This window comes from Manacus vitellinus, unplaced genomic scaffold, assembly GCF_001715985.3.
Source record: "Manacus vitellinus isolate BGI_N305 unplaced genomic scaffold, ASM171598v3 scaffold_76_pilon, whole genome shotgun sequence".
NCBI lineage: Eukaryota > Metazoa > Chordata > Aves > Passeriformes > Pipridae > Manacus > Manacus vitellinus.
Window position 1 is genome coordinate 882458 of NW_021940796.1, and position 21443 is coordinate 903900.

The window sequence follows — 21443 nt, forward strand, 5'->3', positions numbered from 1 at the left end:
CTGCCTGTCCCTGGATACCTGTGCTGGTGGGTGCTGCCTGTTCCCTGGATACCTGTGCTGCTATGACAGGCGAGCCATCAGGTACCACAGTGTTGGCACTTCTCTACAGCTTTGCATTTCTCTAGTGGCACTTACTGAAGTCTTTCAAAGCCAAATTTATAATTTGCCTCTAAAGAGTGCCCAGTAAATCTCTTTTTTCTTTTTTCCCTCTCAAAGATTTAAAATTTGGTGGCTGGGAAGGCTCCAGATTTCATCTCCTTTGTGTTTGTCCCCTGCATGACATAAGGGCAATTTTAGATGGAAATGCTGTTGTTGCCTGAGCCCTTTTTGACAGCGTCAGGAGGGGTCAGGCTGGATCAGGGAGGGGTGGGGGCTGTGGAGCCCACCTCAGTGGGTTGTACTGCCCCAGGGCAGTCCCAGCTCTTTGGCTGTTGCTCCCTGTTTCAGAGTGAAAAGAGCTGGAGCAGTGACTGTCCCTTTGCTAACCTGGGCCGAGCTCAGAACGGGATGTGTTCAGGGTTTGAAGCCCCAGTTATATTTAAGCTCTGTGCTTTAAATCCTGTTTCTAATTCAAATAGCTCTACAGGAAACTATTTGTCAGTATTTCTTTTTTTGAAAATAAAATCAAAGGCAATGAAAGTAAAATTTCAACTTTTCCCCCCCAGTGTTTAGATTACTAGGTATTTCTAGAGGAGTGAAGTAGATTCTCTTTGGTCACTCAGCACTGGCACTGCCTTCTGTGAGGGGAAATGAAATGCTTCAGCGTCAGAGTGCACAAAGGAAATAGCTGAGAAATAAAAAACCCAAAATAACAGTGCTAATATTTCCTTTTTATATAGTTTCCTATTTTAAAAGATAGTATAAAAAGCAGTGTTACTTCTAGATGACCTTGTTGTAGTGGCTGTTGTGGCAGGAAGCTCCAGAAGTGTGTAATGTGATTTTTTTTCTCTGGCATGGGAGCACACAGAACTAGATCTATGACACAATTTCTTTGAGAGGCTCTTCTGAAGTGTTTTAGCACTCAGTGGTGTTGAGCTTTGCTGCTGCTGTCAGCACAGAGACTTGAAAATTCAAATAAGAAGTACTAGTAATGGTGAATTTTCAAATTAAATATATCTGTCATCCACCAATGACTTCCAATAATGTGTTGTAAAATAACATCTAACAGTGAAAACAAAGCTTGAGTCATAGGTGGTGTTTATTCTGCTTTTCTGGGGTTAAAATGAGCCCAGGGAAGCGCCCTGTGGTGCTGTAAATCATCGCCCTGGGAACTCAGGGAATCACAGATTTCAGTGGAGATGACCTGGATTGCCCTGTGGTGCTGTGGGAGGGTGTGCAGGTGAGGGTGTCAGACCCTCTCCTGGAGGAGCAGCCCTCAGGGTGTTCCTGGAGGCAGTGCCTTCCTCAGGGAGCTGCCAGTGCTCCGGGGGCTTTGGGCTCACCTAACCTGCCACTTCCCACTTCCCTTGGATGAACAGTCACTCTTAGGAAAGACAGCCAACCTCCAGAGGGACCCCAGTCCCTGGTACCAAAAGAGCTGAATTAAACCCAAACCAAAGCTCAGCTTGTACAGAGAGGAATCCCCCCTGGGCATCAGTGTGGTGGAGGCCCGTTTCCCAGCCCCAGGACATGCACTCAGAACTGTTGAGCAAAAGTGTTCCAAGCTGGGTTCTTTGCCTCATCTTGCATTCTAAACACAGGCATTTCAGCCTCTCCCATCACAGCCAGGGGTGTAGGGGCTTGCAGAGGTGTTGGGGGCTGCTGGTGGGAAGGGTGCCCTCCCCAGAGCCCCCAGCCTGGGAGGTGGCTCTTGAAGCATTTTGCAGCTGTAAAGCTGATTGTGATTCCTTTGAATCCTTCTTTTACCCTCTCAAGTTCTCTCTCTCTGGTAATCTTCCCAATGCACAAATCCTGCACCGTGGCATTTCCACTGAGCTGTCGGTGTCGTTCAGAATACAGGTTTAGCCACAGTTCTAGCCAAAATTTGTTAAAACTTGTAGTAGCAATTCAAGTTTCTATGAATAGGGAATTCCAAGGTCACACTTCAAAACACAAACAGCACAAACTCTGCTGCATTTGTTTGCTTTTAAACACTGTAAACCCTCAGTGAGATGTTTTTCTGAAGAGTCGCCTCTCTGATGTTCTCGGGGCATTTGAGTGGGCAGGGGCAGTGGGTGGGTGCCTGGGAAGTGACTTGTTTGTGACCCCTGAAGAATTTGGGTACGGCAGGAAAAAAAGTGCCCATTGTTCACACAGCAAGAGGAACATCTCGGGCTTGTGCAGTCGCTCTGAATCTTCTCCTGCCTGGAAAAGATGCGTTTCAGGTCTGGTTTGTCCCACTGGGTGTTGGGCAGGGACAGGTAACATGGGGCTCAAAGGTGCTTGAGGTGTGTTGGAAGCTGAGCTGCATCTCCTGGGAGTGTTTTTGGGGGACCCCTGAGTCACCACGTCCTTGGGGGCTGCAGGGTCAGTGCTGGTTCCTCCCAGGCCTTGCTGGTGCCTCTTGGCCACTTCTGTCCTGTGCCAGAGCAGGGAGCACACGTGGAGCCACTGCTGCTGCCTCCCAGCCTGCTCTGGGAGCTCCTGGCATTTTACCTCATTTTACCTCCTCTCAGGGCCCAAAAGGGTTTGGGTTTTTTTTTTTTTTCTTGCATGTATTAACCTTGGAGATTTTTGTTCTTTAATGAGCTAATTTTTGAAATAAACAATCTTTTCTTAGAATTCTGTCTTACATTTTTCTGTTCTTTTGGATTGCTTTGACATTCAGTTTGTAGAAAAATTATCACAAAATAGAGGTTTACTTTCAATTCAGAGAAAGGAACAGGTGAACTTCAGCATTTTGTTTTATAGATAACTAATGGAAATATGAATGTAGAGAAAATGAAAACATATTTACAGTTGTCTCTTGTAGAATGTTTTTCAAGGTTGTTTCTGGTGTGTCACAAATTTTTAACTCATCTTTAAAGCTCTGAAAAAGCTTATAACAGTTTTCTCTTGTAGCTTCCAATCAAGGTTTGCCAGCAGAATACCCACACCAAAGTCAGTACGGAGCACAACAAGGAATGTCTCATCAACATTTCCAAGTACAAGTTTTCCCTGGTCATCAGTGGTCTCACTACTATCTTAAAAAATGTTAATAACATGGTAAGTTTTCTAATTTTACATTTTTTGGTGATTTTATTCAAGTGGTTGCTATTTATTTGTGTTGTACAATCTGCAGAGAATTACTTGAAATTTAGTCAAACTGTTGCTTGCCTTGTACACTTAATTTTTTCTGTTCTGAAGTTCACCAGCAGCATCTCTTGGAGCCACAGAAAGGCAGTGGGAGCTGGGGCAGAGAAATCCAAAGGTGGTTAAGGGGAATCCTCTGTTAGTGTGGGGTCTGCAGCTGGGCGGGTGTGAGGTTGGAGCTCTGGGGTACAGAAGGTACCTGACACTGCCCCGGGGCTCGGAGCACAGGCTGTGCTGCCTCAGGGGAGGAGGTTTGCCATGGGAAGGTGCTTCAGGTGGGTTTGGATTTATCACGAGAAAAGCTCATTGAGTTTTGGAGCCACGTGATCTGTGATCGTGTGGACTCTCCCCAGACAGGTAACACAGCTGGCCAGGCTCTGGCAGTGCTTCTTTTTATGGTTTTTATAGCTTATGTAGCCACTTTGCTACTTTACTTTAGTGCATTGCAAGTCAAATTTCTGTGTCTCAGATGAATCCTTTCTACTTCTAGAGAATATTTGGAGAAACTGCTGAAAAGAATTTGTATCTATCTCAGCTGATTATCTTGGATACACTGGAAAAATGTCTGGCAGGGGTGAGTAGGCTTGCATAAGCAATTGCTAAGTTGGAATCAAATGGGTTGGAGAGTACAAGTCAAATGCTTGTGTGTCTGTTATTACTGGTACTAAAGTTAAAACTGATCAAATCTATAGCAAAGTAGGATTAATGCCATTTAAAAAATAATAAAGCTTCCTATAAATACATGTAGTTGAGATAATTGATACATTAAGGATTTGGAGGGTGCTTTTTTTTTGCCTGGAATTAGTGACATTTTTTCTGCTAAATAGATTCTAGTAAACTTTTGATGTTGCCGGTTCTGCCATTCAACAAATTTGTAGAGTTATAAGTAATGGTTTTCATTTAATAACTTGATAAAAGGATTTGTAGACAACTGGACAACTCTACTCAGTCAGGTATGAACTGGAGTAAGGGGAGACACAAACCCCAATCAAAGATTAGAGGTGGTTATGAAGCTTCACTAGATTTTTGTAGGCTTTGAATGCTGGTGGGGTATCCTGCTCAGTATTTCCTGAACAGATACATTGAAACATTTCCATCCCTTTAAACAGAAAAAGTAACCTGATAGTAAATCATGTTCAAAGTAGCAGATAATTGAGTACAAGTATTTGTTTCCTGCTGCTGAGTTCTCTGCAGACAGTGCTGAGTTTTCTTTGCATTTCTTGAAGCTTTCATTTGTTGAAGCCCTTTTCCACGTACGTTTCTGTGCAGCAGCACCTTTGCTGGCACTGCTGTGCAGATGAGTTCTGCAGGTGTTTCCTAGATTGCATTGCTGGCCCTGTCCAAGCCCTGCAGTCAGAGCTGTGAGAGGCACTTTGCTGGTCCCTGTGGGTGACAGCAGTGCTGGCTGGACACGGGCTGGGCTGGGCTGGGACTGCAGAGCCAGACTGCACTGGGAGCAGCACTTGCAGTGCTGTATTCCTCCAACAAGAAGGGATTTGATTTTAAAGCTGTATTCCTGGAGGAATGTCCTGAAATCATCTGAGCTCTTTGCTGTTTCCCTGCACCAGTTTTAGAAGGTTCTTTCTGTGTAAGGTAATGACCTTACTATGGTTTGACCTGTCAAGCAACCCATCTTACAGTACTAAACTGGTCTGAATATTTGTGGATTCTTCTAAAATCACAAAAGATCCAGGTAAATACATTTTCCATTTAAACAGCCTAAATTTGTGCTGAATATTTCTTGCTCTGTCAGTTCAAATGAGAGCGGTTTGAGGCAGAATATGTTAAATAAGAGTGAGCCAAAGGTCTGTACAAAGCGTGTTGTGTTCTGTGGTATCTTCAGATGTATTTCTTGCTCAATGTTTCATCAAGTTCTCATGGCAACAGGACTCAGGTCAAGTAAGTGGGAGTCTCTGAAACTTCCCAATTCCCTGTGGAAAATTCATTGGTAAAATTTTAGAAAGCTTTAATGCTGACCCTTCTGTTAAAACTTGCTCTCAGTAGAGCAAAGTTTCACTTTGAATTCTTTTGTAAATAGTTTCCTTATGTCTCACACTGTGCACATTGGCAAAAATTAGATTTTTTTCTGTTGCAGGGAAGTTAAGCCATTTTTGACTCATATAGAGAAACCCCCAGCAAGAACCAGGGAGAAACACCTCTTTTTTGGTTCATTTTTTAGTGTAAAATACTCGCTGTCAAAACGTAGTGAGCAAGATCTTACCCAAAAGAGATGTGAGGGTGAATCTTTGCCCTTTAGCCTTCGTGCTCTGCTGATCCTTGACTCAGAGCAGCTTCCAGGGTGCCCTCATCAGAACAAAGGGTGGGTTACTTCAAAAACCAGTTTGGTGTTTTGCTTCATACTTGATGATGTTGATCAGCCTCGTGTCCTCCCTCTTTCGGAGCCTTAGCTGGGAGTGTGGGGTGGTTTGGCCACGCTGGGCTGTTGCTGGGATGGAGAGCAGCCGTTCTGTGCAGCCCCTGGGCCGTGCTCGGTGGAACCTGGGGCAGATCGGGAGGGCAGCCCCAGGCCCTGGGCCTGCTCGTGGCAGATGCTCCAGGTTTTTTGCCTCCAGACCAGAATTCAGTCGAGCACTTGTTTATTTTTAGCAACCAAAGGACACCATGAGGCTGGACGAGACGATGCTGGTGAAGCAGCTGCTGCCCGAGATCTGCCACTTCATCCACACGTACCGCGAGGGCAACCAGCACGCGGCCGAGCTGCGCAGCTCCGCCTCGGGGGTGCTCTTCTCCCTCAGCTGCAACAACTTCAACGCCGTCTTCAGCCGCATCTCCACCAGGTACGGGGCTGGCAGCACCCCCTGCCCGCTCCTGGGGCTGCCTGTGCACACACTGCAAAGTGCTCTTTGGCAAGGTCCTTCTCCAGTGGGGCTCCTTTCAACATTTCCCTTGAGTTCCAGGTTACAAACTGAACCTGTTCCCTGCCCGTCCTGGGTTACTGCTGACATGCTTCCTGTGAGCTGCATTTATTGCTTTTTTAATCTGCTTTCAAAAGTACAGGTGAAAATAATGAATGAAAATCATTCAGCTGAGTAAGTTGAGTAGAGTTCTTCTGGGTGCAAGGTGTCTTGGAAATAAAAGGATGCTGAAGCTAAAGGGTTGTATCCCTTTACTTACAAATTTAGAGGGAAAATTGGAGATTGTCCACAGCTCTGCTGGAGCCCCCAGGCTGTTTTCCTGTCTAATTTTTCCAGCTAGGAGGCTTTTATGTTAAATCTGTCTTATGCCTGAAGGGGACAAACAGCTGGGCTGTTTGTTAATTATGGGAAAAGACCCATTTGTCTTCTGACTGACTTGAGTTTCACAACACATTTACTGTAAAAATAACTGGGTTTTCTGCTTTTCTGAGTGAGAAGGGAGACAAGCACAAAATTTCCATCTATTCTTTGCTGGTTTTGCCCTGTTCCAGATCCTTCTGATGCTTCAGCATTTGTCAGTCCACTACAGTGGTGTTAAGCTTTTTATTCCTGAAATACTTTGATGTTTCTTGAAAGGTGTTTGAAGCAGCTTAGCTCTTGTCACACAGTATATAACAGCTGAGATCATCCTGTAATAGAAGTGGAGCTCGGGCAGCCTTCTGTGGTCACACAGCAGTGAGTGAGCCAATTTAATGGAAACAAAGATTTATATTTTCATTATGTATTTATCTATTCTTTTGGAAAATATTTGCATTTTAGAAATCAGTCTAAAATGATTAATTTTAATTCTGAACTATTTTCAGAGTTTTTACAGAGCCTTTAATAACTTTTATTTCAAGACAGACTTGGCAGCTAGCATGAAGGATGTGGTTTTACTCAATAGGTTGATTGTGTTTTGTTGCTTATGGAAATGGAAACAATTTCTTTTGCTCCCTTTATAGGAAGTATTTTTCAGTTACAGTTTTTTGAGCCTGTGAATCCAGTCTGTGGATCTGCATGTATTTGTAGCACGGTTTGTTCCCAAGCTCCAAAGCCCTCCTTCCCAGCCCTTTGAGCCAGAGCAGAGTGCTTTCCCCTGAACTGTTTTTCCCTTCACATGGCTTGCACAGCAATAGTTAAATGTTTGACCAGCCCTCTGGTCTCCACAGGGGTCACTCCAGCAGTCAGCACTGCTGATCTCTGACCTGGGTTTCCTGTTTAGGAATATTTCTGGGCCTTGCACAGCAGCTCGGGGAGTTTTGGCATGAAAAGCACAGCAGTGGGGACCTTCCCATTCCCAGCGAGGGCTGTTAAGTTTCCTGGCGTTGGAGAAATGAAGAACTGCTTTTGTGTCTAGTACTAGAAATCACATTCCATGTCTGAAACACATCTGTAGCTTTGGAACGAGCCAGGGCAGTCTGAGTTTGTGGGAACATATGCTCTAGTTGTTAGTGGCCTGGTGTCTGTGAGATGTTGAGTAAATTATCTGATACACAAGTGTGAAAAGATGCCATTGTGTTTAAACTGGTGTGATTAAACTTCATCCTGTTTACTCAGGCCACAGAACTGTGCACCAAGAATGGTTGTAGCTCAGTCCAGTGATACCAAGGCTCATCAGTCTCTGCTTTACTCTGAGAACTTAGCTGGGGCAGGACTTGCTGCTAAGGAGCAGTAGCCTAAAGGTGTTATGATTCCATTAATCTCATGTTTAGTTGAAAAGATGACAAGGTTACTGCTACAGTAGGGTGGGTAGCACAAGGATTTAGGCAAATCTTGGGCACAAACACCAGAAGGTATTGGCATTTTGTAAGGCTCACCACTGGTATTTCTAGCTCCATTTTTGGTATGAGGGTGTAATAAGACTATAATATTAACTCTTAATCATGCAAGATCCATCTTTTATTTCTAAATGTGGAAAAGTTTGTCTGAGGAGATGGTAGTTTATGAGGAGGTCACAGAATGTTCCCTGCTACTGAAATGTATAGAATGCTAGGTGTGTTCATACCTGTCTGACATGATATGATGGATTTAATTTACTTTGCTTATTTTTAGGTTGCAGGAACTGACTGTTTGCTCAGAAGATAATGCTGATGTTCACGACATTGAACTTTTACAGTACATCAGTGTGGATTGTTCCAAACTCAAGAGACTCTTGCAAGGTATGATTTGAGCCTGTGTTTTGAAATACTTCTTTTTCAGTCTGGTTAGTCAGAGATGACACTGCAATTGATATATCTTTTATTGCCCTGTTTTACTCCAAACAGTCATATATTTACCAAAATATTTTAAAATAGTTAAGTAGCATAAAAACATCGGTTTGAAAACTGCTTTGCACTTCAAATGTCTTTTATAACCTGTGTTGCTTTTTAGATCCAAGTTCCTGTTCTAAGTGCAGAAATGTTTTATCTTTACAGAGACTGTATTCAAGTTTAAAGCCCTTAAGAAAGTAGCTCAGTTAGCTGTTATCAACAGTCTGGAAAAGGTAAGGTTTCAATGCTTGTCTTTCATTGCTTATTTGCAGACTTCCTCTAGTTTAGGAATAGTTGCAATTCAGTGATTTACTATAAAATATAAGTGGTTGCCTCCCTTTGGTGCAAATATGTTTTGTTAGAAATTTTGTGTGATTAGAATTAAGAATAAAATCTAGCTTCATTTAAATACATAATTCAGAAAAACTGTTTGAAAGCTCTGGAATGAAAAGGTGTTTTGCATTATCTGCAGGCATTTTGGAACTGGGTGGAAAACTATCCTGATGAATTCACAAAGCTGTACCAAACACCCCAGACTGACATGGCTGGTAAGGCATAACACATGACAGTGTTCAAAGGCTGTCTCTCAGACATCCCCAAAATGCATTCACTTGCATTTTGTGCCCTCTTTGCTCCTTGTGCAGCCTGCAAATAAACAAATTTCTGTCACCTTTGCCAGGGCAGGTAAGGTCATGTTGCCATCTCTCTTCTTTCCTGACTCCCCTATTAGAGATTATTATTGTGCTTCACAACACAAAGAAATAAACCCCAAAAGATGGAGACTCTTTGAATGTATATTTTTCATCTTGATACAGGACAAAAACTTAGACAACATCACCTTTATTTTTCTCTAGTGACAAAGAGAGGAAAACTTATATTTTTGGATAAACCATATCTTTAACTGGGTTGAGACCATGTTATCCCCAGTAGCATGCCAGTAATGTGCAAAAGAGAACCTTTCTTCTGTGTAGATGGAACTATTCCTCTGCTCTTTTATACCTATTTGTCTCTGGAATTAAAACTGGTATTGAACTTGGGCTTATGTTTTCTGCAGATTGTGCTGAGAAGTTGTTTGACTTGGTGGATGGCTTTGCTGAGAGCACGAAGCGTAAAGCAGCAGTGTGGCCACTGCAGATCATCCTCCTGGTCCTGTGTCCAGAGATAATCCAAGATATAGCAAAGGATGTGGTAGAGGAGACTAAAATGAACAAGGTAAGACAGCTGAATTCTGGCTCTGGTTTCTGGAGGATGCTTACTTTTGCTGATTCTATATTTCAGGTGTATTTAATTTTGTCTTTCCTGCCTAAAGAGCACATTGCAGTTCCCTATGTAAATTTATGCACCCCTTTTGAGTTCTCACATATCTTCTTTCACTGTCAGTAATTCATATGGATAGTATGTCCCAAACAGTGTCATTTCAGAACTTCTCCATCTCCTTGGAGATTTGACCCTCTGTGCTGTCATCTCCTCTGCCTCCAGCAGCAGCAATGGGAGCCTTGCTGGTGTTTGGCTGTGCTGAGGAGTTGTGGGGCCTGCAGAGTGTGCTCTGTGCTCCATGGCTGCTGCACCTGCAGCTGGTGTCGAGTTTGATGTGGCTGCAAACGTGGCTGAGAGGGAACAACCACCTCTGTTTGTGCCAGTCTGATTGCCCCAGACCCACCAAAGGGAATGGCATTAATAAATATAGAATTTCCCCAGAGGGTTGCATCAAGTTGTTTTTTGCCATCCCAATATCTGGTTATAACTGTTCCTGGTTTGAACTCTGCAGAAGCTGTTCCTGGACAATCTCAGGAAGGCCCTTGCAGGCCATGGTGGGAGCAGGCAGCTGACTGAAAGTGCTGCTATTGCTTGTGTTAAACTGTGCAAAGCATCTACCTACATCAACTGGGAAGATAATTCTGTCATTTTCCTGCTGGTGCAGTCCATGGTACTAGATCTTAAGGTAAAAATGTCTGTTTCCTAATTGCAGTGAGAAATTTGAGTTTTAAAATACAGAAATAAACTTTGAATTTCTCCTTAGTTGATTACCAGTGGTTTTCACTGGAAAGTTTTATATTGAAAGTAGACGGGAATAATCTTGGTACCTTATTTACATGTTTGCATTTTTCTGAAATAAATAGAACCTGCTGTTTAACCCAAGCAAACCTTTCTCAAGAGGCAATCAGAATGCAGATGTAGACCTGATGATTGACTGCTTGGTTTCCTGCTTCCGCATAAATCCTCACAACAACCAACACTTCAAGGTGAGCACAGCACTTACTGGTAAGTCATTCTCTGCATGCCATTGACGACCTGTCAGTTACAAAAGCTGTGCTAGCAGCAGCTGGAAGCTCAGAAATGAGTTCAGCTGTATAAATATCCCTTAGTAATAAATCCCTGCATGTTATTATAAAACTTTCCCCGGCTGATTAGGCTTCCCTTGTTCAGATTTGACAGCTTTGTCAATTTAATAAAAAGGCTTCAAGATGTTATTCAGTGTGATAAGAAAGATGGGAAAGACAAAGACGTTCCTAAGTGGCTTTTATGTATTTTTATTGTAGATCTGCTTGGCACAGAATTCCCCATCAACATTTCATTATGTGCTGGTAAATTCGCTCCACCGAATTATCACAAATGTAAGTTCTGGCAGTATTTCATCAGCCCAGGGATCTGGGGCTTCTATTCAGATCAATATCTGCTTAGTAAATGCAGTTTGGGGAGTAGACCAAATCTTGTTGCTCGTGTCCATGCAGCAGGAGTTGCTTGCTAATAAGGAAGAGCGTGCAAATCTGCCTGTGCTTCCCACCAGTGGATTCCCAGTGTAAGAGCCCAGATTCCAGTATAACATCTATAACATTTCAGTACAGAGATGTACATATCCCTCTGATGTAGGATGACAAATCTCATGATCTGTGGTTTTATGATAAATATTGATACCTGAAAACCACTCTCAGGACATGCACAGTTGCACCACCTTCTGCTACTTGCAGTCTGTTGACCTGGGGTAGAGCTGGCCTTGTGGTTTTCTTTGGGGATCTAAGTAGTGTGAAATAAGGGTAAGTGCTGAGAGATGAAAATATTTTGAAAGTTTGTGCAGTTGTTCATCTGCCACCCCCTTCTGCACTTCTGGTTTCAGTTTGTTCAGGTAGGAGAGTGATGTAGTGAGCAGCCAAGTTGGAATTAGCTCTTCTGTTGCAGCTCGTTTGTGTATCATGAGTTTGAGGATGAGAAGGAGACGTGTGGGTAGCACTGTGTCACACGGGTGTGAGCTGGGAGGTGCACAGCAGGGTGGGGGTGCTGCAGCAGCAGTTAACAGCCTGGCTGTCCCCTGCAGTCGGCGCTGGACTGGTGGCCCCGGATCGATGCCGTGTATTGCCACTCGGTGGAGCTGCGCAGCATGTTCAGCGAGACCCTGCACAAGGCCATCCAGGGCTGCGGGGCCCACCCCGCCATCCGCATGACCCCGGTAAGGCTGCTGGGCTGCCCCAGCACACTGCTCCTGGGCATGGCTCCAGCCAGCCCAGCCTTCGGAGTCACTGGCTTTACACGGGAACCTAGAGAGGGGAAGGACACAAAGCAGCAGAGAGCCACACGTGCTCTGTGACCCTGCAGGTGTTGGGGGAGTGACTCTTTCTGGTTCCATGTTTCTCCAGTTTCCTGCTGCTTTTAAACTGGCAATGTAGAAGTATTTCTTCTGTCTTCTGTGGCTAACTGTCCATTTTAAGCTTTCTGGCTGTGTGAATAGCAGGGTAACACATCCCTTCTTGCTTAATCTGAAAAACAAAAGCATTCTGTATGTAAAGATAATTGTTGAAAACTGCAGTGCTTTTACCACGGTTGGCACGAGTAGGTCTTCATTTGTCTTGCTTTCTGTTGAGCAAGTTGACTGTTTGGTCTTGGTGACAGCAATAAAATAAAGATTTTTCAAGCATTATGAAATAAAGTCAGTATTCTTGGCTGTCTTGGAAAAAGTCTTGAGTAAACTGAGATTTTGCCATAGTTTCTTATGCAAAAACTTTTATGTCCACGTACAGCTCACTGAAACAATTCTTACAGGAACTTCAAAGGTTCAGTGAAGGGGTTGCCTGTGGGAGAGGGGGATTTTGAAGTAGAAGGCTGTGCAACTATACTTGAATTTCGTATACTTCTAAACTTTGTCTTGAGTTATAGGTTACAAAAGCAATACATTTCATAAGATGTTTAATTGTAACTGTTATGTTTGACTACCTTCCTGACAAGGACTGTGACTGTTTTTCCTTCCATCAGAGTCTTACATTTAAGGAGAAAATGACAAGCCTTAAATTTAAAGAAAAACCTACTGATTTGGAAACCAGGAGCTACAAGTTCCTGCTGTTGTCCTTGGTAAAACTGATCCATGCAGATCCAAAGCTCTTGCTGTGTGTAAGTATATCCCACTATTGCACTGTTCATTTGTGGTGGAGTTTACTTTTGAAGCTGCTAAATGAATAAAGATTAAAAACATACACCTGGCATCTAGGACACGTCCTACTCATCCTTGTCTCTGGTTATGATGCTCCTGTGATTTTAAAGGGAAAAGATAGAACAAAAAAGAAACTGTAATAGATTGTGTAGAATCAGAGCAACACAATGAGAAGGAGCATCAAGTTCTGTGACTCTGAAGGGGAAGATGGGGGAAGGAGAGGGGAATAGAAGAAAATTAAAATAAGGAGGTTGGAAATTAGTCATAATTTCAATGAGTAGAAAGACATACAGTCTTAGATCTTCCATTTTCTCAGGTCTGTCATTGTTTAATTTAAACAAGACATGACATGCAAGGGGTTTCCATGGATTAAAAATAAAATCACAGACTCTCCTAAAGATCTCAAAATCCACCTGGTTCAACCAGAGGAATGCTGCTGTAGCAGTCAGTAATGTGGGCAGGCATTAAAAAGTTCTCCAGCTTAAATTTGCTTCCCTTGTTGCTGTTCAGAATCCCAGGAAGCAGGGCCCTGAGACCCAGGGCAGCACGGCAGAGCTGATCACAGGCCTCGTCCAGCTGGTGCCACAGTCCAGCATGCCAGACATAGCCCAGGAGGCCATGGAGGTGAGCACTGGGGCAGGCACTGGCATTGGTAATGTTAAAGCCAGAACCTGTCTTTTACAAACATTGTGTCTGTGTGCCTGGGATGGCTTTGTGTGGAAATACAGGGGAAAACCTCTAGGTTTGGAGTATGAATGTGGGATAAAGATTCTGAAATGAAATACCTCTGATGTGGACTAACAATGAATTCTTGTTCTTTTGTATAATCCTTCTGTCATGCTTTTTACATCTTATGTTCAAAACAATGTAATGGATGTGTGCCTGCAGCTATTTCTCTGCCTGTGCTCGTGCACCCTGTGAATTGCTGTCTTTAAGCAAGACTCTTTGGTTTGACTTTAGGCCTTGCTGGTTCTGCACCAGCTGGACAGCATTGACTTGTGGAATCCTGATGCTCCTATAGAAACATTCTGGGAAATCAGGTATGTAAATTAACTTCTGTAAATGAGAGAAATAGCTGTTATGATTTGTCTTCTTTTAAATAGCTGTGAGTATTTCGGGAAAGCTTTGCAACAACAGCAGGAATCTGCAGTCAGAATTGTCATGGAGAAGTTGTATCTTCCTTACACTATACAAATTTAATAAAAATATAACAAACATTTTGCTGGCTCCCTTAATGACACTCTTCAGCAGATGTTGAGGTGTAGAAATGATTATTAGTTTGAAAAGTTGGAGATTTCCCCCCTCATTCAAATGATCGCTACTTTTTAAATTCTGTTTCATCCTTTTGGGACTAAGGGGAGGTTAATGCTGAGCAATTCCAGAAGTGTGGGTTTGCTAATCCTGACTCTGAAGCCCTCCCCTAAAGAAGGTGATAGCTTGGCCTGACCTGCAGTCTCCATTGGTCTTTCTTGTATATTTATGAGAAAATTTAATTAATTAAAATCATCTTGCCTTTATAAGTTCACAGCAGCTGTTGTGGTTGATTTCTTGGAGAATATTAAGGGAAATGAAGTTCCAAAAAAGTCAAAATTACACAAAATGCTAAACCAAAAAATAGGAATCTGTAAACTCGGAATTGTAAGAATTGCATGAGCTAAGTAATAAACCCAATAGTATTTGGTGCTTTACTGTGAATTGGTGCTGATGTTTGGTGGAGAAGGAGGGAACAGCAGTGTAGGAGGAAGCCTGGGCTGACCCCCCTGGACAGGCAGGAACTGACACCCAGGGCTGTAGTTTGTAGGAACAGCAACGGGTTTGTGCTCTGTTCGGGCTGGGGGAAAACCCATCCCAGCTGACACTAATTTGGACCCTTTGGCAGTTTTAACAGAGAGTGTGAGGCCTGAATGGATATGAAGAAGGAACATCCCTAGATGTGTTCCTTCCAGAGCAGAGTTGAGGCGTTGTCAGAGCAGTGTAGGTAACCTTGTCCTGCCCTGTCTGTGCTGTATCTGTCTGGGGAGAGCTGGACACCCCGAGCCCACGGCCCCGAGCGTGGGCTGGGACAGGACCCCATCTGGGACAGGACCCCACCTGGGACAGGACCCCATGGCTGCAGGGCCTCAGGAGCTGAGCAGGCTGCTGGGGGTGGGCAGGGCCCCAGGGGAGCTGGGTGTTCCCAGTGCACACTCTGCTCTCTGTGGGACATTCCAAGGGCCAGTGTTAGCCCTGCACAGGGTGTTCATGCACAGGGCCTGTTCCCATGGGAAGTGCAGTGCAGCACCTTCACCCCGGCGGTCCCACAGCTGAGGCTAACGCTGAACTTCGTTTTGCTGCAGTTCACAAATGCTTTTTTATATCTGCAAGAAGCTCACGAGCCATCAGATGCTGAGCAGCACGGAAATCCTCAAGTGGCTGCGAGAGATTCTCATCTGTAGGAATAAATTTCTTCTAAAAAACAAAGTAAGTGAGTGTTGCCATCTCTGTTAGGATCATCAACACACGTTGTTCTCTGCTTTGTCACTTCCTTTATTTACCACACTATTCTTATGATTGGAAGAAATTTAATAGCTACACCTACACTTTCTGTTCTCTGATTTCCTCTCTGCTTTGTGAGGCACCTCAGTTAGAAAAGTTAACCACAGTTAGGTTTGGGATTTTTATTTTCTTTTTTACTTTAGCTATATAGGTTGTTTTACTTGCCTGGAAAATGTGTTTCACAGAAACCTATGCCTTATGCCCTAATACAAAGGGAACCAGACCCCAAAGTGAGAAAAAGAGAAAGTAGTTGTGGTAAAATGTAGACCTACATGGATAAAATAAAAGTTTCCTTTTTGATCTCAGGTTCCTCTGAGTCTCAGAATTCTGATTTGCTTCTTTCTGATAATCTTAAAATATCAAATAGTGTATTTCTTAAGGGAAATGCCATTCTAAGATACCATTAATGTGGGTAACTTTATAAAGCCCTGAGAGCAGCAGTGGAAAAAGTACCGTGTAAATGTTGAGGATCCTTTTACCTTCCTCAAATCTATCCTTTTTGCACGTTTTAAAAACTATGTTGATATATTGTTTTTCTTCCCTCTTTTCATAGCAGTCAGATAGGAGTTCCTGCCACTTCCTCTTCCTTTATGATGTCTCTGGAAGTGGAACTAGCCAAATTTCTCTTGACCATGAAGAAATGATGCGCTGTGCACCAGGAGCTACCCTCAGGAAGGGGAAAGGGAATTCTTCCATGGTAAGTAATACACGATAATAGTTAATTTTAGCACTTGGGAAAAAACCCTATGTGCACATAGAAATTAAATTACTTTGGGAGTAATTTTAAAAAATAGAATTAAGTATTTCTAAGGAGGAGAAGACATCTGTATCCTAAATAATGTATGTATTTAATATGCTGGTTAATAATGATGTTTCAGACTTTACAAAGTCACACCTTCTTCAGTTAAGATGTTGATGAGTGTGTCCTCCTTAGGAAGCACACGGCATCCCTCGTGGCAGCATAGAGAGCTCTGAGCCTGTGTAGGATTGCTTATTCTTACTGGCATAAAGGCAGTTTAAACACGGTGTGGCTGAGGCTGAATCTTGATAAAACTGCCTTGTTAATCAGCAGTATTCCCAAACGGGGCATTGTGTGTTTCCCAAGGAAAGCGCGGCGGGATGCAGCGGAACACCCATCTGTCGCCAAGCCCAAACCAAACTGGAAGTGGCCTTATACATGTTCCTGTGGAGCCCAGACATCGAGGCAGTGCTGGTGGCCATGTCCTGCTTCCGGCACCTCTGCGAGGAGGCCGACATCAGGTGTGGGGTGGATGAAGTCTCGGTGCACAATTTCCTGCCCAACTACAACACTTTCATGGAGTTTGCATCTGTCAGCAACATGATGTCAACAGGTGAGGGTCAGGAGTCAGTTAAACACCTTTCTACCTGGATGATAAGACTGTTCTTTGTGTTTGAGTTCTTCAAACAGGTTGAGATTCTTGATTTGATTCTGCTCTGGCTTTTCCTGAAATATCTCAATTTCTAGAATTGCTAGAAAGTGTAAAGAATTTGGGTGACTGAGTTCATGAGGATTTTACAGTGTAACAGGAGGCTGCCTTTTCTAAACACTTTAAGGGGATGTGTTCCTCTTAGTTCAGTAATTGCTTTCAAAGATCACAGATTTGATGTAGGTGGGTTTTCAAAAAACTGTTCTGTGCCCTTTGTAGGGAGAGCAGCTCTTCAGAAGAGAGTGATGGCGTTACTGAGGCGCATCGAGCACCCAACTGCAGGCAACACAGAGGTGAACTTCCTTCTCAGTTCATACACTCCTTGCATGCATATTGCCACAAGTGGTTTTGAAATTAAATCTTGATATGTCTTCTTTCAGGCCTGGGAGGATACACATGCAAAATGGGAACAAGCTACAAAACTAATCCTCAACTATCCAAAGACCAAAATGGAAGATGGGCAGGTGACTATGAACTCTTCCATAGTTTCAACCTGTAGAAATTCAAAATAACTCTTTAAGCTTATATATTTTAAGGAATCTGAATTTTAATCTAGAAAATCAGTTTTGTAGGCAGACAGAAACTCCATGAAAGTATTCCAGAAAATGAATGGTAATCAGTTGTCTGCTTTGTTTGCTAAGAGACTGTCATGGTTTGAGATGGCCCCCCCGGGAGTCAGGGCACCAGATAAGATGATATGGTTTGAAGCTGGCTCCCTGCCAAGTCTCCAAACCTTACCAGAGACCAAGAAGTAATTTGACTTAAATTGCTGAGGAGGAGAATGAAGCTGAGCTTAAAAATTAAAAATAAATCGAAACAAAGAGTAGGGAAAACTGTGGAATAGTGCTAGAGAAACTCTGAAATCCCTTTCACTGGAAGTTTTTAAACAAGCCAAATGGCTGCCATGATTTAAATGTGCTTTATCCTGGTGGCAGAGCAAGGGATTGACTGGCAACCCCCTTCAGTCCTCTCTAGCCTTGCTTCTCAACCTCCCTGGAAGCAGCCTCTGTACAGATTTCTGTTCCTGCTGTCACAGAAGGGTGAACACTGTGACAGATGGACACTGTCAGAGGTGAATTTTTGGAACTGTGAGTGGCAGGCTGTGTTCCAGAGCACTCCTGATCTCTCCCCGTGTGTTTAACGGGGAGGTTTGAGCACCAACCCCTGTGTTGCAGGTCACGGAGAGTCTGCACAAGACGATTGTGAAGAGGCGCATGTCCCACGTCAGCGGGGGCGGCTCCATCGACCTGTCGGACACGGACTCGCTGCAGGAGTGGATCAACATGACAGGGTTCCTGTGTGCCCTGGGGGGGGTGTGCCTGCAGCACCGCAGCAGCACCGGGCTGGCCACCTACAGCCCCCCCATGGGCCCCATCAGCGAGCGCAAGGGCTCCATGATCTCCATGGTGTCCACCGAGGGCAGCGTCGAGACGCCCGTCAGCAAGTTCATCGACCGGCTCCTGACCCTCATGGTCTGCAACCATGAGAAGGTGGGGCTGCAGATCCGCACCAACATCAAGGATCTGGTGGGCTTGGAGCTGAGCCCAGCACTCTACCCAATGCTCTTCAACAAGCTGAAGAATACCATCAGCAAGTTCTTTGACTCTCAAGGACAGGTACAGTGGTGATATATTATTCACATTTCTGTCAGTTGTGTCCTTCACCCGGTGATTAGATGGGTCCCTGTCTGTGTTCTGTGCAAACCCCCCCTGTAAGCAGTGTGATCATCACAGAACATGTTAGTGAGCATTGTGTGTGTGAGTCCAGGCTGTATTTAACATCAAATAATTGAAAACATCCTTGACTTCTTAGTGAACTCTTGGGTACAGATTCTGTGAGAATGTTTGCAGAATCCTTGTGGCTGCAGTACTGATATATTGAATCTGGAATGTATTGGAATTGTCCAGGAGATTTTTGAAATGCTCCAGTGTATTATCCCTCTTTTTGGTTTTGTGCATAAAGAGTTAAGACTAGGAATTTTTTTCCTGTAGGTTTTGCTAACTGACACCAACACACAATTTGTAGAGCAGACCATTGCTATAATGAAGAATTTGCTCGACAATCACACAGAAGGGAGCTCAGAACATCTTGGACAAGCGAGTATTGAGACAATGATGCTAAATCTGGTTAGGTAAGGAATCCTCTTGACCTTCCTATACACAGTAATTATGTTTAAGAAGTGAGTTAGAGCCTTCTAGTTTGTATCTTTTCTTACATCCATGGAGAAGCAGCAGCTGATTTTTCTGATCCTCCTTGTGGTTCTGACAACTTCAGTAATCATGGAGATCATTTGTGTAGCATCAAGTGCATCGGTGGAGAGTGACTTTTATTCTTTAAAGAGCTGACCATTCCATAGCTTGGCCCTATTCCTGTCAGCTTTCCTGCTTTCTTTCTTGTACGTTGATGTTAATGGTTAAAAACCAGCTGAAGGGCAGATTTGGGTTCAGTTTTATACTGACAGAAAACTCCTTTGACCAGAAGAAATTTGCTACTGGTCTTCAGCTGATGCAGGAGCAGGGTTGAAATATGAAGTAGCATTAAGTGTTTAATTAGTATTTTTGCTTTTTTCTTCAGGTATGTGCGTGTGCTTGGAAATTTGGTGCATGCCATTCAAATAAAAACGAAGCTCTGTCAGTTGGTAGAAGTAATGATGGAAAGGAGAGATGACCTTTCATTTTGTCAAGAAATGAAATTTAGGTAAGGATGACATTATGTAACACCTGGGGTGATGAACTGTGGGCAAGTGTAATTTTGTTTGGTTATATGGTTAAAAAACAAAACAAAAAACCTCTGTCACACCAGTATTCCTGGTATAGGGATAGTTCTGTCATCTTTGTCTTCAGAATTATTCAGAGCCTGGTGCTGCATTAAAATTTTGGTTTGATTGTGGTGATACTAGACACATGTAACAATTCAGCTGGTCACACAGATCGGGGTATTGCTTGGTCTGACAAAACTAGTTCAGTTCATCTTCAGTGTGTGGTGCTTCAAATAGTTCTTACACTGAGTTTGTAATAATTAAGAATGATGCCAGCAGTAGTAAGTGTGTTTAAAAACAACCACCCCAAAACTAAAGAAAACCACAATAAAAAACCCCAATAAAGCTAAAGAAACATATTTATATGTAACAGGAACAAAATGGTGGAATATTTGACAGACTGGGTTATGGGAACATCTAATCAAGCAACAGATGAGGATGTGAAATGCTTGACAAGGTAAGAAAGAACACTCTTCACCCGTTTGGGAAGTTGCTGTCAGTATTCCAGGTGGCATTTGGTATCCATGCATGATCTGGCTCCTTGAGCTGCCTTTAGCAGAAGTAATGTTAAGGAAAAGAAAAAATTGTAACTGAAGTTCTGGTGAGCAGAATTATATTAAATGTTTAGTCTTAACTGACATGGCTCCTTTTAATACTTTTTCTGATTTAGCATTAGGAATTACCATTTTGTTCTCTAGAGCTTTATCTTTGTGGTGCATTCTGAAGAGTAAAATCATCAAATATTACAGTGTTGAATTTGTACTTGAATGGTTTTTTAGTGACAAACTGGATTGCAGTTGTTGTCCTTAGGAGATACAGTGCTTGAACCTGTACCACAAAATGTAAGAGATGTTTTCATGATGGACAGAACTTTACTAAGATATCTTTTTTTTTTTTTAATTAAAAAGTGTCTTTTTCACCTGCAGTTAGATCTATAACAAAAAAGGATTTTTTGTTTTATTTTATTAAATTTTATTTTTCAGAGATTTGGACCAGGCGAGTATGGAGGCAGTGGTTTCTCTTCTTGCTGGGCTTCCACTCCAGCCTGAGGAAGGAGATGGTGTTGAGTTGATGGAAGCAAAATCTCAATTATTTCTTAAGTAAGTAGTGATTTTTTAACTACTTTTTGATACAATGACTCTAAATCGAAGCACTGTATGACTTCTGTTACGAACTGTGTTTTTCTTCAGTGGAAATATTGTGTTATTCCATCAGGAATTACCTCTTCTATGTCCCATTTCACAAATCTCTGCCTTCTGGGTTTATGGAAACATTTTCATTTAGAAAATGATTAGAAAATTTGGCTTTGTTTCTGCTTAATGCAGAAGTGTGCTTCATTTGTGGCAGGGGTTAGCCTGCTTTGGTACTGTATTTGTATCTGTGCCACCTCATCACTCTCAGGGCATCTCTTGGGAAGGGCACAGCTGTGGAATGCCCTGTTGGAGGAGATGTGCCCCCCAGTTCGGTGGTGGGGGTTGTTGCAGCACGTCTGGAGCCTGGGCTGTGACGAGGTGGGGATGGGGAGGTTCACTGTGGGGTGCAGCCCCTCGTGGGCAGTGGGGGGGATGGGGAGGTTCACTGTGGGGTGCAGCCCCTCGTGGGCAGTGGGGGGGATGGGGAGGTTCACTGTGGGGTGCAGCCCCTCGTGGGCCGTGGGTCTGCAGGCCAGGCTTTGCCACCCGGGGCTCTCTCCCCAGGTACTTCACGCTGTTCATGAACCTGCTGAACGACTGCAGCGAGGTGGAGGACGAGGGCGCGCAGGCGGGCGGGCGCAAGCGCGGCATGTCGCGCAGGCTGGCCTCGCTGCGGCACTGCACCGTGCTGGCCATGTCCAACCTGCTCAACGCCAACGTCGACAGCGGCCTCATGCACTCCATAGGTGAGGCG

General features: G+C 43.6%; 1 protein-coding gene across 1 annotated transcript in view; it reads left to right on the plus strand.

Annotated features, from left to right (window-relative positions):
• Positions 1 to 21443, plus strand: part of NF1 (neurofibromin 1) — an 89756-nt gene that overhangs the window by 16279 nt on the left and 52034 nt on the right. The window contains exons 2-26 of the mRNA XM_029964618.1: positions 3001 to 3144; positions 3722 to 3805; positions 5839 to 6029; positions 8199 to 8305; positions 8561 to 8628; positions 8868 to 8943; positions 9450 to 9607; positions 10164 to 10337; positions 10516 to 10638; positions 10936 to 11010; positions 11709 to 11840; positions 12641 to 12775; positions 13326 to 13439; positions 13776 to 13855; positions 15152 to 15275; positions 15904 to 16047; positions 16456 to 16702; positions 17018 to 17091; positions 17179 to 17262; positions 17974 to 18414; positions 18790 to 18929; positions 19373 to 19495; positions 19930 to 20013; positions 20540 to 20656; positions 21254 to 21435. Coding sequence (XP_029820478.1) covers positions 3001 to 3144; positions 3722 to 3805; positions 5839 to 6029; positions 8199 to 8305; positions 8561 to 8628; positions 8868 to 8943; positions 9450 to 9607; positions 10164 to 10337; positions 10516 to 10638; positions 10936 to 11010; positions 11709 to 11840; positions 12641 to 12775; positions 13326 to 13439; positions 13776 to 13855; positions 15152 to 15275; positions 15904 to 16047; positions 16456 to 16702; positions 17018 to 17091; positions 17179 to 17262; positions 17974 to 18414; positions 18790 to 18929; positions 19373 to 19495; positions 19930 to 20013; positions 20540 to 20656; positions 21254 to 21435 — 3421 coding nt within the window. The remainder of the gene's footprint in view (positions 1 to 3000; positions 3145 to 3721; positions 3806 to 5838; positions 6030 to 8198; positions 8306 to 8560; positions 8629 to 8867; positions 8944 to 9449; positions 9608 to 10163; positions 10338 to 10515; positions 10639 to 10935; positions 11011 to 11708; positions 11841 to 12640; positions 12776 to 13325; positions 13440 to 13775; positions 13856 to 15151; positions 15276 to 15903; positions 16048 to 16455; positions 16703 to 17017; positions 17092 to 17178; positions 17263 to 17973; positions 18415 to 18789; positions 18930 to 19372; positions 19496 to 19929; positions 20014 to 20539; positions 20657 to 21253; positions 21436 to 21443) is intronic.